General features: G+C 42.3%; 1 protein-coding gene across 2 annotated transcripts in view; it reads left to right on the top strand.

Moving 5' to 3' along the window:
- Positions 1 to 15,518, top strand: part of PRICKLE2 (prickle planar cell polarity protein 2) — a 462,431-nt gene that overhangs the window by 401,230 nt on the left and 45,683 nt on the right. For both annotated transcript variants that reach the window (XM_082265402.1, XM_082265403.1), the window contains one exon: positions 3,686 to 3,872. In XM_082265402.1, coding sequence (XP_082121528.1) covers positions 3,686 to 3,872 — 187 coding nt within the window. The remainder of the gene's footprint in view (positions 1 to 3,685; positions 3,873 to 15,518) is intronic.

Genomic DNA, 15,518 nt, shown 5'->3' with positions numbered 1-15,518 from the left:
TGGTATACCTGTAAAAGTCCACAAAGAGAGAATAAGGATCCCGGTGCAAACACAGTGATGAGAGTAATTCGTACCACCGTCCATGCTTCAATCACCAATATGTGACAGTCCTTCTGCTTACCAGAGAATGTGGACCCAGATACCATCACACTCAGCCAACAACACTTGAATGGAACCAGAGATGGTGTTCAGAAGGCAGCTCTGAAAGTTTTCAATTGCAGCTTTTCGATAGGAACGCCGTTCACAATGTTGTATCATGCAATGCGTTGTACCAAAAACATAAAAGAAGCCTCCACACAGTGTAAAACTGTAACTTTAGGTTTTATTTAAAAAGTAAAACACTTACATCACATCCAAGCGCTTTTAACAAAATCCAACATGAAATAATGGAATGCAATGGCCTGAGTAGCGAAAACGGACGCGTTTTGTCCTCAAAGACATCATCTGGGGTCTGTGAGCATTCCCGGTTATTGCATATATATATGTAACATAGCCTGGTAATTACTTTAATTGATATCAAAACCGATGTGCCTGCAATACAGATTGTTCATTTCTGGATAAAAAATGGCATCATAAAGTGCGCTCCAAGCCTCTCTATCACTCTCAATGCATGCGTGTCATGGTAACTGCACATGCGTCATCCTAACAACCATGGTGCGCACACACCAAAACTCATTCGGCATAGGGGTCACCATTGTACGGATTGGAACGACGAATCCCAGTGCAGGAGTGATTACTATGTGCCAACCAAGCCTCACTTTAGACATTGGCGTCCCAAATGAGCCATGATTACAATCCTATACTTGCCCTGATATTTCCACATGAGCCCAAGCCTTCTTTTATCCCTTTGGTCCAACGCTTAGCATGATACAACATTGTAAACAGCGGTCCTATCGTGAAGCTACAATTGTAGACTTTCAGAACTGCCTTCTGAACACCATCTCTGGTTCCATTTAAATGTTGGTGACTGCAATGGAGTGCGATGGTATCTGGGTCCACATTCTCTGGAAAAGCAGAATATCCCCGTTGGGTGGTGGACTGTCACGTGTCACATATTGGTGATTAAAGGACGGATGTTGGTACGTTTAAGTCTCATCACTGTGTTTGCATCGGGATCCTTATTCTCTTTTTTTGGACTTTTACAGTTATAACATGGACTTTATTACCACCATTGTTTATTTTTACCATTGCCACTTTTGCACTTTATAGTTTATAAGATATACATTGTTTGTATATATTTTATATTTACTGGTCTTATTATTAAGCGCTGCACTTTCACTTTACATGTAGTCTAGCATTCCCTTGATGGTTGAAGGTTGCTACTTAATTGCTGACTTTCCTGCTCCTACCTTAAAATATTTTACTCTTCCGAGGACAACCCAAAATTAGTGATTTTCTTTTACTTTCACTTTCAATGATAATGGTAAACAGGACAAATCGAGGGTGAATCTCCTTAATGGGAGCAGAGACAACAATAAAAATTAAAAGGGGTTCTCCACTCTACCCAAAACGATAAATAAAGTTTTCCCTTTAGTTATACTTTCAGGCAAAACTCTGATTTACTGATTTACACACACACACCTTTCCCCAATTCATAGAATATTTTAATAAAAAAGAAAACAGAGGAGCAAATAGAAAAAGCCAGTGCTTCCAGGAATGGCAAGCATGTGACCCTTAAACCTATTTTACAACGCTGGTGCTTGTTGATTGTCCACTCAGGCATCTGGCACATCTAGGGGCATCAAGAGTCTTTAGTCCTTATGTCTGTGAAGGCTCTTCTTTATCTAGGCCATGTCATAACTAGTAATAGTTACGTTCAGTTGGACTTGTTCTCTAAGACTTTTCGTAACTTCTCTAAAGCCGGCTATAGTTGGAGCGCTTTTCTTTCCTGCAACCATGGATTGCAGGAAAGAAAATCACTTGATTCCCCCATCAGCACAGTCAGTGTTGATCTGGGAAACACTCCCGCAGAGCTATTGTGTTCCCCAGGCGGGAGAGGGAAGCTCTCCTGGCCAGGAGAACACGCAGTGTTTATTGCTAGCGGCTAAAGCTGCTGGCAGTAATCGCATGCAAAATCTGACAGGCTGGTTACACCCAAGTTGATCAAACAGCCTGTGAATATATGATTCGAATCTCGGTCGGTTCTTGCTGAACCGTCTATGGTTGGCTCAAGCCACTTTTTCAGTTCACATCAGTATGCTTATTGTGCCCACTGGGGTGAACTTAAGAAGTAGCTTGAGCCAGGAATATGCCACAGCATTTATATCCACGCAGGTAACACAGGCATCTTAATCAAAACACTATGGAATGCGTAGATGTGTAGTGTCCAAGAAAAGGATGAGAGGTGTAAAAAATTGCACAACCTCCCTATTCTCCAGGCATAAACACATGCAGACTTCTTGACACCAAGGATGAGATTTTGTAACCAAAGCAGGGTGGTTCCACAACTTTTTACATATAACATCCTGTTCTTGGAGAATTTACATCTACACATTCCATGACCTCGGAAGACGTCAACCAATGACGAAACTTGTAAGATGAAACACACGTCATGCCGTCACAGGAGCTGGGTGGAACGCAAACCGGTAGTTACCGCTCTCCACTCCACAGCTCCATATGTGACAGCGCTTTTACTTGGTTTTACTTGTCTTTTGATCGTGCGAAATATTTTTTGGATCTATGTGCAATAAAATCTTTTAAAACAATACTGCACTATCTGGAGCTCTCCCTTCTTTTAACATACCCAGCTGGATAAGGGCAGCAGAGGAGTGATAGCTACTACTGGAGAAAGCGGAGGTACCTACCTGGAGGGGACCCATCCCGGCCCTGGGGGCCAATTAAGCCTATGTGGTCTTAATGCCATAAGGCAATAAGACCCAATTGTTCCAGTGAGTGAGCCCTTTTACTACTAGCCACGGTGGAAACCAAAGTGACACCAATATCTGATTGGGAAGCCTGGCACTGAGCACTCGCACTTTATCTCCTGCACTGCACAAAGATACATATTTTTTTTGAACATTTTTCACAAGAAGTCACTTCAATTTATGAACTATGTGGAACATTTATGAGATTACTATACATCTCATGCACTGCATATGAACTTGAAATTTTGATCTATTTACAGTATGCAATTTATTGAATTGGTATTATGTTTTGTTTATGTATGCTACGGGAATTGATTTTAATTTGTTTATACGGATTTTACACCAACACTTATGCACTTTACTTCAAGCACTATTATTTATTTATTTAGAAGCATATTAGTATTGTTAACATTAAATATTCATGCACTTTATTATTGAGCAAGCACTATGGGTAACTTTTCCTATTAAGGTTACTTCACACACATTCCATGGTGATTGGATTAGGGTGTCTGTGCTACCTGTGTGGATATAAATGCTGGGAGACCTTCCTGACACTCATTGAAAGTGAAGTGGCTTGGAGAAGCAACAAAATGTTCTAGAAGAATATGACTAACTACTGCTAGCTGATCTTTAGTCCTGTGTGAGCGACTTGTGAATAATGTAAAAAAAACTGCACAAGATCATCATAATCTCAGCTTGAACGGAATTTTATTTTCAACTGTATTTTAGGTTGATGATTCATTTTGGTTTTGCTGCTCACTTTCTGCACCACCTTTTGAATAATTCTTGCTCAGAAAAACTGATTCCTCCTCTTCTTTTAGATAATTTTTGCAGATGAATGTACAGAAGCGGAGGGCAGACACTGGCATATGAAACACTTTTGTTGCTTTGAATGTGAAACGATTCTTGGAGGCCAAAGATACATAATGAAGGAAGGACGTCCATACTGCTGCAACTGTTTTGAATCTCTGTATGCGGAGTACTGTGACACCTGTGCACAACACATAGGTAAGTCAGTGTGCGATTTGTTGCCCACAGTTTACAGAATGTGTGTCCTTAAACAGAGAAAATCAGTATAAGTGCAGCTAAGTTATTACCTCGCTTTTTCCACCATTCTCTTTATGTGCTGTATTAATATTAATACATATAAGGGGGAAAGAGAATATAACTTGATTTCATAATTACACTGCAGACTTCTTTCCCTCCCATCAAGTTCTCTTTTAAAGCAGGCAAGTGCTAGGGGCTGTGGTCAACCGGGTACTGCATTCCATGTTTGGTGACAGTGCCCTAAGGTGAGACGATACTGGATAAGGGTGTACAAATTTATTTACTCCCTGACCCAGGTGAATTTACAGAAATCCCTGAAGGCACCCCGAAACACGCCATTGCTAATCAGATTCATATTTGTGGCGGCCAGGATAGTGATTGCAAGGTCGTGAAGTCGGCTGCCATACCCTTCGAACTGTTAAAAGCAAAATTATCCTGGATAATGATTAATGAGCGCCTATCGGCCATACTCGCTGATAAAGTGCAACTTTTTAAAAAGGTCTGGAGCCCGTGGCTTCGGTATTTGGAGGGGAACCCCCAAGCTGGGTAGTTGTAAACCGCATAGACAAGCCTACATAGGTCATATAGGAATTGCCGTGTATTTGGCACCAAGTACCCCACTTTTCACAACCCTGAAGTACTTCTCCTTTATCCAATACTCTCCATCTTTGTTGCTCTCTTCTCTTCTCTGTGATTCCTTTCCTTTCCTTTCTTCCTTTCTCTTCCTATAGGGTGGTGTTTCCCAAACTGACTTCACTGAGGTTCCCTTGGGGTCCCATTTGTTCTTATGGACCCCATACAAGGCAGAGCCCTAAAGTAGGAGAGCTGGGGATCATGTAGGGCCTAATTCGTATTGTTTACTGATTTTATCTTGGTTCTAGCCCACCCCACTCATATATGCCCTTTCGGTATTACCGGAGGCTGTCAGCTTTCAGAAAGGTTCATATGCTTGTTTGCTTATTTAAAATTGCTTGTATGTTATGTTGTGAAATGAAATTTTTTTATAAAAAATACTGAAACAAAAAAAAGCAGGCAAGTGCTAATATGTGGCTCCTAAAGCAGTTATATGTTGCCCCTTAAAGGGCATGGCATTTCTGTAATTCTAAATCTGGGGCCCGTGGGAGGCATGGATCCCTTTTGTGTTACTCTACGTAGCATTCTTGAATGTAGTGAGTAGGAATGAGTGAGTTCCAATTTTTCTGGAAATCCCCTTTAGCCCTAGTTCACATTGAAAATGGCTTTGAAACTTCACCTGAACTAACATGATTTCAAAGCCGCATTTCAGTCCGACTTCGGGGGTGACCTGAAATACATGGTTCATGCACAGATCTCTTTTGAAGTCACCCCCAATGTCGCCAAAAATAGTGCAAGAAACAAAATGAGGTTGAAGGATTGTAAGAGGTGCATGAAAGTCAGCCAGCCCCCAGTCTGATGTACTCACCCTCCAGTCTGTCACCAACCAAATAAAACCTGTCTCTTGGTACAAAGAACAGGGGTTTAGTTCACACCCATCCATCCAGTATAGGACTGCAGATTTAACAGGGTGCCGTGAAGTAGCTCTGCAGCTTTCACATGCGTTTGCAAATGTGTGTCAACTAAACCCCTGTTCTTTGTACCAAGAGACAGGTTTTATTTGGTTGGTGACAGACTGGAGGGTGAGTACATCAGACTGGGGGCTGGCTGACTTTCATGCACCTCTTACAATCCTTCAACCTCATTTTGTTTTTTGTTATAGGGATGGAGACGCCGGGCAACACCAGCTTGGGTCTCATTTAAAGTCCCACCTAGTCCAATATGTTCAAAAAAATAGTAGTGCAAGAGCTACTTTTGGAAATCGGTATGGTGCCATTTTGGGCAATAGGCTGCGATTTGACATGTGATTTGACCCGTCAAATGGCATGTCAAATTGCACCAATGTAAATGGGGGCTAATGGTGTGTTTCAGTGGTGCATTCAACAAAACTTTTTTCCTTTCTACCATTTTGTGATTGATAATAACAATAGTTTATTTGGTTGTTGAAGTTAACTGGTACTACAGCATTCGAAAGATTGAAGTTACCAAACTTGATAAAACGGTTGTAATATTGCTTTGATACCACTCATTAGGGAAACACAAAAAAGAGAGGGTGCACCAGCCTTGCCCATTGTCTCAGACTATTTATTGATAAAAAAAAAAAAAAATAAGTACATGTATCTACTCACAAGTGGTGAAACAGACAAAGCTCATCAGGAAATACAGTTGTACAATCAGCTCACTGTGCTCCTGAGGCTTGGGAGGATGTACCCTGGATATGATTGGCTTACGTGTTTCGAAGGTTAAACTCTCTTTGTCAGAGATTTTGGCTCTGAAGAAGAGGGTTTATCCCTTGAAATGCCTTACCTGATTGGATCCAGGGTACATCCTCCCAAACCTCAGAAGCACAGTCAGCTGACTGTAGAACTGTATTTCCTGATGAGCTTTGTATGTTGCAACACTTGTGAGTAGATACATGTACTTCTTTTTTTATGAATGAATGGTCAATGAGATTATGTGCTAGGCTGGTGTGTCCTCTCTTTCTTGTGTTTTCCTTAGTTTGATGTTGGGACTCCCTCAGTGCTGAAAGGGCAGCAAGGTGTGGTATGTTTGCATCTGGAACATCTGGAGTACAGATGTGTAGGAAAATTTCTTGGTAGACCACCATTCTCATGCGAAGGAGGTGAACTGCGTGTTTACCACCCAATAGGACAGTGGTTGTTGGAATAAACTCTAGCTCAAGCCATTTTATTTTGTATAATAACAAAATCTGTAAGGGGTTGTATTGCTGTCTTTCTTCACACTGGGGAGATTTTCCCTCACTTCTTTTGTAGTAACTGGGATAGGAAGTGAATGGAATTTTTGTAACAAGAATAGAGAAAGCAGGGCTAGGACATAGGCTTTCATTGTACTGTTAGCCCTAACCTTTAGTAAACCGCACCATTTAATTCTAAAGACATGGAAAATAAAAGTCATTTATCCAACTCTTTATTAGGTCTTTGAGTGACTGTTAATAAAATTGTTCTCTTCCACTATCTTTACGGAAAATATACACAATCCGTCTAGGTTAGGTTTTAGTGGTTGGCCTGTAACATTCTTTAAAGCATTACACAATGGTTCTGATGTATTTGACTTTGTAAGGCAGGACAATGAATCATAGTATTCATTACCCATTGTGCTCCATCACATATACAGGCTTGTTGGATTATCTGCTGAAGGAAAATGGACAGATTTTGAGGACTCTTACAGAAGTCTTTTACAGTGAGCTTCTTAAAGAAACCCTGTCATTCTCCCCACCCCTACATACTAACCAAGAACCATACCATTGGCACCATAGGGTAGCGATATGTTTTTTCTCTCTTTTGTCTTTTCCAAATTTATGGCTTTGGGATGTCCCAGGAGCACCTAAATCAAGGAAATCCATCCACTCAATCTAATGCAATTTTAAAATGTTGGCATTCAGCTATTTCTCAATAGGCTGCAGAGGCAACACATAATATTTGGGGATGTGATAGGGCAGGGCTCAAAATTTAAAGTTCTGAGCTACTAGCCAGGCCTTAAGGGTTACTCGCCACCAGTTGCCCCACCCAACTCCTACCCTGCCCCACCCCTAATTCCGCCCCTAAACACGCCCTCATAAATTATCTTATAAAATTACACTGTTAAATCTTTTTGCATTAATGCAGAAGTTACAAAAATAAATATTAATAACAACGTTTTCAGTGCCCATCAGTGCAGCCTCATCAGTGCCCATCAAGGGTCTGAAGGACGGGGGGCTGAAGAGCACTGGGGGGGGCTGGAGGGGGGGCTGAAGAGCACTAAGGGGCTGGAGGGGGGGCTGAAGAGCACTGGGGGGCTTGGGGGGGAGCTGAAGAGCACTGGGGGGCTGAAGAGCACTGGGAGGGCTAGAGAGGGGGGGGGGCTGAAGAGCACTGGGGGGGCTAGAGAAGGGGGGCTGAAGAGCACTGGGAGGGCTGAAGAGCATTGGGGGGCTGGAGGGGGGGCTGAAGAGCACTGGGAGGGCTGAAGGGGGGGGGGGCTGAAGAGCACCAAGGGGCTGGAGAGGGGGAGAGGGCTGTACAACACTGGGGGGGCCAGCAAAAGAAAAAAAGAAGTTGGATAGGAGGATCGGTGGGGCGGCTGCATATAGAGAAATTGATCTTTCCATATTCCTCCTGCAACCGCTGAATGCCTGCAGAGAGGAGAATCAGGCATCCAGCAATTCCTTTATATGCAGCCGCTCCTCCTATCCAGTCACACAGGGAGGCTGCTCAATCCTTGGGCACTCACCTTCTTCCAGCCCCTACGAGCAGCGCAGCACAGACCGAGGGAGCAGCTGCCTTAACATGAGGAGATGATCGGCGCGAGTACCGGCTTGACACCCCCCATTGGTATGCCACTGCTGGCCGGATAATGTCAGAGTGCGGATCATCCAACTGTAACAGCTTTAATTGTAATTGCCACTCGCTGACACACACAGTCCCGCCTCCTAGCCCGGCTTCTTTGATAGACGTCACACGTCCTGGTTGGCCAGGTGTTCTGTCTATCAAAGAAGCCGGGCTAGGTGGCGGGACTGTGTGTGTCAGCGAGCGCCCCGGCAATTACAATTAAAACTGTTACAGTGGGATGATCCTCGCTCTGACATTATCCAGTCCGTCGGCTGGCCAGCTTTCCTCTCCTCTCGCTCCCGGAGCTCGCCCTACATAATTTTCCACTTGCAAAATGCGAGCAGGCAAGTGGAAAATTTGAGGGCTGTGATAGGGTGCTCCAAAGCATTGACCCTTTGGATTTGGTTTTTCAGGGGTGCCCTGCAAATTTATTTTGGCAAAGCAAATGTGGTGGATGTGCCTAGTCTTTAATTAGTTTAATTTCGTTTGAGGGATTCAGGATAGTGTGCACAATTTGGTGCAGCTCTGCATAGAAAATAATCAGTTTCTAGTTTTTTTTTTTGTCAAAGCTTACTTCAAAAAGCTAAAGTTAGAAGCTGATTGGCTACCATGCACAGCTGCACCAGATTTTGCACTCTCTAGGTTTATTAATTTAATCCCTATACCTCTAATGATAATTTTCAATTAGTAAACTTTCATATACGAGGTGGGTTAAAATAAATTGAGACTAGTTCTGTTTACAAGAAAGTACTTTATTTATCTACGTTTACACACTATCACCTTCAAAATAGTCCCCTTGCACAGAAATACGGCGCTCCCAGCGTTCCTGCCACTTCTGGAATGTGTCCTGAAAGTCTTTTCGAAGCATGTCAAGCACCTTCTGCTATTCGTGGATCTCCGCAATGGTGTCAAAGCAGCAACCTTTGAGCTGGATCTCAAGTTTACGCATAACTGTAAACTTTAACTGTAAACTTGCCGAATTATGTCAATACGTTTATAAAGAAAGATGCAGCGCTAAGGGCATGTCCAATCATTCTGGTAATGCTGAATGTAAATCAGATGTCCAGGCTTCCATGGCAGATGAATAAACTACCACCACCACACCACTGATCACACTGCCTCTTACCATCCCATTGGTAATAATAGAGCATCTCGTATGACACAGCCCAGGCTCATCCCGTCTCCAGATCCCACCTGCATGGATGGACGATATTCCAAACTTTCACAGGTGATGATGATCAAAAACCAGGCAAAGCTCTCAAAGGGGGCCCAAAGACAAGAGAATCGCTCATAGGGTAGTATTGTTTGTAGAATGAAATGTTTTATTATAGAAAGCAGATGCAATCACATATAGCGTCTTTCCATAAAGACACTGCCGGTTTCTAACCATTAAAATGCCCACTGCATCCTAGCGTGACGCCATGGACACCTGGACATCTGATTTACATTCAGCATTACCAGACTGATTGGACTTGCCATTAGTGCTGCCAAAAGGAAGATGCCTTTTGGCATACTGACTTATGAAGGTTGGTGATCCCTGTGATTGTGCATGCAGCCTTGTGCTGCCATCTGTTGGCGTGTTTCCAAACGAGTCTCTAAACGTTTTCATACCACCTCGTATAAACAGAAGAGTATTTTATCTGACTTTATATTCTTGTCCTCTTCAGTCTTCTCCATCAGTAGGCAATCCTCGATGGTGCAGAGAGCAGCAGTATACTGTGGTAAAAGACATTTTACTGCATTGTAAAAGGTCTGTCACCGCAAGAAACAATTGTTTCCTATTTGTCCCATTCACACTGCAACGCAGCCTGGGGCTGCCCCACAGCAAGCTACAACAAAATGCAGGCATGCTGCAATTTATTGTAGCGCACTGTGCAGAATTGCATGGCAATGTACAGTACTGTAGAGCATAGTGCTGCTGTGCCTGCATATGAATGAAGTGTATTTTTTTACATTTCACATAAAGTTTGTACAAAACGAAAAAAGGGGGAGCTGTGTGATGCGCTAAATTGCACACCACACTGCCCCCTAGTGCAGCTGGCAATGGACTTCCCTCAGTCTTCTGAGTTATGCTGGTTGTCATTTTATCTAAAAGACTAAGAACATCATGTGGCAAAGTACTGTGACAGCTCTGGATTGGCAATGAGTTTTGCAGCCAGATCTGTTTGGTTTTAAACATATGTACTGGGCTTATAAGTGAAGTAATCTGTAGCAATCAATCTTCTACTGGTAAGACCTAAGTAAAATGAATTTCCTGCACTTACCATTTTTTTTCTTTAGCTAGAGAAGACTAAATAAATAATTTTAATTTATGCCTGCATGCCTGGCAACCCGTTATGTTTTTTCTAAAATTGTATTTTTTTTTTAAATAGCTAATTTTCTAAAAGATTCTGTCCAATTGTGCCATATGTTTGAGAGGATGGCGGTATAAGCAGCACAGATGTGTACAGCGTCCCAGTGGCTATAGATAAGTAGAGATCTGCCCCAGTAAATGTAATATATTAACTCCTAAGCCATTAGGAGAACCTGTCACATTACACTGAAGTTCCCTTGGAGCAAGTGCGGACTGTGGGGGGAGGGGTCTAACGGTAATGGTGTGATATGGGCACTTTTGTCAGCACTTACCATTTCTCATCATTAATGCTGACATCGCTCTGCAGTTACCTCGTTGCCAAGGGGAGAATATTTTGTTGTACTGAATACATTAGCTCTCTGCAGCTCGGAGCTTCTATAAATACATTGTGATGTGCTAGTTACTACGGTAACAATGCATTTTAACGCAGTATAGAAAAATATAGGATACGTCGGTGCTGCATCACCCAAGGTCCACAATCTTTTGCCCCATGTTTGTTCTTTATGAGATTTTAATCAGATTCTTCTTCCGACAGCCTCCAGCTCCGTTTTAAAATAGCGTCTGTAGTGCGTCATCCCTATGGATAAATGTAATGTGTTTAATAAAAGGTTGCAGCCTTTGATTTGCAGTCAATGTATTGTGCTGATGTTGCAGGCAAAGCCGTCCTGTGATTAAAGCGGAGACGAGGAAATTTCAGACTGCTTATCCTTTTGCTAGCGTTCCAGCGGGCTCATCTGTGTGGACCTCAGGGGAGATATGCACTCAATAGCTGGAAGGGAAGGATAACATAGAGGATCTAAGCACAAAAAAATAAAGTTCAGTTCCAGCCAAATAGCTAAATACGCAGTAAAACGCATATGTAGAGAATGATTTACCTGCCAAAGGATTTGTAAGGAAATGCAGATACTCTTGTGATTAGCCTACCTCTGCTCTGCTGTATGGTTATATTGAGTAAGGAGGGAGACAACCCCTTTCAGACCCTACACTTCTGTTAGCTTTACCCCACAATCCCACCTCCTGCTTGCTCAATGGCCTGTTGGTAAATATCATCATACTGGTGGCACCCTAACAAAAAACAAAGAAAGGGCGCACCGGCCTAGCGCATTATCCTCAATAAGGCTTTATTAATGCAAAGTAAAAGTGACTACTCACAAACAATGGTGTAAACCAGCATGTCAAATTCAAACATCGGGATCAATTTGTATCAATGTCCACTGTCCTTGATGAAATGACGGCTGACGCGTTTGGAGGCTTTGCCTCTTCCTCAGAGCCCTTTCTTTGTTTTTTGTTTGCAGTACTTTCTGGACTACCCTGGTCTTAGAGGGTAGCAAGGCCTTAGCCATTGGGGATGCCAAGTATGAGTACCGTGGTAGGAGTGGTCGAGGGGCTCTGATTCTGAGCACAGGAGCAAGGTGCTATGCATCGCAAATTTGTTCTGGTGGTACCCTATCTGAGCTTTCCTATGCACCCTATCCATACTAAAACAGGAGAGTGAAAAAGCTGGTACAGCTCTTCATGGTAGCCAACCATCTTCTAATTTCAGCTGCTTTATTTTAGCTTTGACAGAAAAATCTGGAAGCTGATTGGTTTCTGTGCAGAGCTGCACCAGATTTGACACTCTTCAGTTTTAGTAAATCAACCCCACTATCTCATAAAGTAGACATTTCCACTGATTTTATCTTAAATCTGTTGTATGCCTAGTTAATAAAGACATGTAACTACTGTATACTATCTAATAAAAAATAACAAAAAAACGATGGCCTCCCAGTAAAAACAATATGTGGTGTGGCATTTAATGTACTTACAGTTTTCTCTGTAGTGGTCCACCTAATGCAGCTTCCTGTGATTGTGTGGCAACAATGCTTCAGTGCTCCTGAACAAAAGCAGAGTTGCCACTCTCATGTAGGCTGTGCCTGCTTGTAATACAATGGGATGAAAAAATGATGCAGGGTCTTGGCTATCAGCATTGTCACTGCTCATAACCCTGTGGTTTGTCAGCTAGCACCTTGTTACACCTAGTTCAGTCCACTGCTTTCTGGATTGACAACACTGCCTCTTTTGCTAAAAAATCTCCACAGTAAGCTGCACTATCTAGAAGGAGGAGCATGTGAGATGTAAAATGAAACAGAATTTGGCTAAGTCAGGGAATGTGAAGGAAGTTTTTTCTTTACTTTATAAAGTCAAGTGCATCACCGTACCTGGATTTGGTACCTGTTTAGACAGGGGTCTTTGTTTGTACTTTAAGACCTTTAAAGGAAAATACATGGATTACCTGTAATATATATTTTTTTTTGGTCTGTAGGTGATTCTTTATTTCATATGAGTACATTGGGGGTGATTTACTAAAAGCAAATAGATTGTGCACTTTGCAAAGGGCAGTTGCACACTGCAAGAGCAGTTGTTCCAGAGCTTAGTAAATGAGCAGAAGCTCCACTGACTTCCATCATCCAATCACGTGCAAGCAAAAGTGCTGTTTTTTTATTTTATTTTCCTTGAATGTTATTGAGTATTCTTTGCAAAGTGCAGCTTTACCTAATTTACTACGTTTTGGAGCAACCCTAATTTGCAAAGTGCACAATCTATTTGCCTTTAGTAAATCAACCCCACTGTGTCTCTTTGCCCCCTCACTGCTTGAACATCGCCAGTGATGTATGTAAATGCTTTAACCATATTTTTCTTTACCAAGAAGAGTATGTAGGCATGTTCCAAAACAATGGCTGAGAACATGCTGGAGTTGGTTATGAGTAAGTGACCTACAACGTCATGAAACGCGTCAACCGGACACGTCTGTTTTGTACACTGTCTGTCTACTTTATTTGAGGAATAAAGAAACCTTTGATTTCATCATAATACCCTGAGTGCGGTCTCAAACTTGGATTTCTTCAGAACATGCTGGAACCTCAGATGGGAAGGCAGCCAGTATTTTAAGACCAGACTCCACATTTCTTTTAGTACAGGTCTGATTTCACCATGCTTGGAAAATCGGCATGCTCTTTTGAAAGAAAAACCATCTCCTGCCACCCAGCTTATCCACTTCTACCCATCATACTACGTACCTCCTGGACACAGGAATCCAAGCTCTGTGTAACCTCCATGTTGGAGTTTGCACAAGGTTAAGGTCTTCCTCCTCCTGGTCGGTCTAATGACAGCATTTAACTCAGGCCTGAGCACCCATTCCATACTGGAAGGGCCGAGTATCATAATAAAAGTTCAATCAGATATGTTCTATAATAACCTACTTTTTCTACAGAAAAGAAAATCTCTGTGTGTGTTTGTTAATGTGTTTTTCTTGCGTAGGGGAACTTGTGTTTCACATTAGTCTTTACCTGTGACAGCTGCCATCTTGCCAGAGCCTAAATTGACAGTTCTGAGTAAACAGTTAAAGCAGCTCTGCCACATAAACAGCGGCTGCTCTGAAAAATGGCACCAAAAGAAAGAGGCCTTGTAACAACAAGCAAGGGGCGATTACGTAAATGCATGGCCAAGTTCTCCGGATCTTGTATACTTGTTTGGGTCCTAGGAGGCAGTTTAGGCAGATTGGGTTTTGAAGGAAGTACTCAGGATAAATAGGAATCATTTGGGCCACCCAGCCTGTGCGCTCTGTACTCGGTGCAGCATCTATAAACGTCCTTTGATCTCAGGTCTCTCATGCTAAACAGTAATTGCTCACATTTCTAAGTGTCACCTCCAGTCATTTTCACAGCGTGCTCTATTGTTGATTTTTCCTTTCAAAAACACTTTCCCATCTGTGTTTTTTGGAAGTATCTTTTACATCCTGCTCTTGCTTTTCTTTATTAGCGAGAAATGCTGTCAGACGTCTTATCTGCAGGGCATATGGTTGCCAGTTGTTGGAAAAGTAAGAGAAGGAAAAAAAAGTTTGCATGTCTGTAATATTTCAGCTGGATGTATGATGGCTGCTTCCATGCTGGACGGCCCATCACTGCTTTCCAATACTCTAGATGTAATCTGCAATTGATTCTGAAAAGGTTTGGCTGGCAGAGAAGCTCTATAAACTAAACGCACCTGGAATATAATTTTTTTGGCTAAGTACATGTGTGTATTAATGTAGAACCCTACCAATAGTTTGTTTTGGTGGATTGCCACCAGGTTTAAACCCTTTGCTGAGTCTTTTTGACTATGCCTACCCTAGATGGGAATTGTGCCTCACCTGCTAAAACAGCCTTGATATAGTAGGGATTTGTCTGCTCCTCTCTTTAAAAAACTATAATGTCACCTAAATCTGAGCTCCAGGCAAACAGCTAAATGCCCAGTTGAAATATAGTGAGCAGTCTTATATGTCAAAGGATTTTCAAATCTCTCCAGCTATTTTTGTAATTCATATACATCCGAAAGACCGCACAACCAGGAGGGGGACATCACTTTCCTTGCTAGAGTTGAATACAGTGGTGTCTACATGCAACTGGTTGATTGGATACTGAAGGAGCAGCAGCACGTTGATGAGTTATCACTCTGTTCTCTCCTACTATTAATATGTTGTCTGTCAGCAGATGTATATGCAGTGGAGCTTGATTGGCTGAGATTGCTGCCCTGTCCTCTTCCAATCCGAGTACTGCTGTGCAGGGGTAATAATAATGCAAATTCAGGTACTTATGCTAGTCATATGTAAAAATACAATTCCGTTAAATTTTGTTTTTTAGCCAGGAGTTTCACTTTAAAGTGGTTGTAAAGGCACAAGGTTTTTTACCTTCAGGCATTCTATGCATGGGGGTAAAAAAACCTTCTGTGTGCAGCTTCCCCCCTCACCCCCTTAATACTTACCTGAGCCCCCTCTCGATCCAGCGATGTCCAGGAGAGCCTTTGCTCCCTAATGACTCGTGCTTCTGATTGGCTATT

This window comes from Pelophylax lessonae (genome assembly GCF_965119305.1).
Source record: "Pelophylax lessonae genome assembly, chromosome: 8".
NCBI lineage: Eukaryota > Metazoa > Chordata > Amphibia > Anura > Ranidae > Pelophylax > Pelophylax lessonae.
The sequence above is the reverse complement of the archived record's forward strand: the minus strand, read 5'-3'. Positions and strand labels throughout refer to the sequence as shown.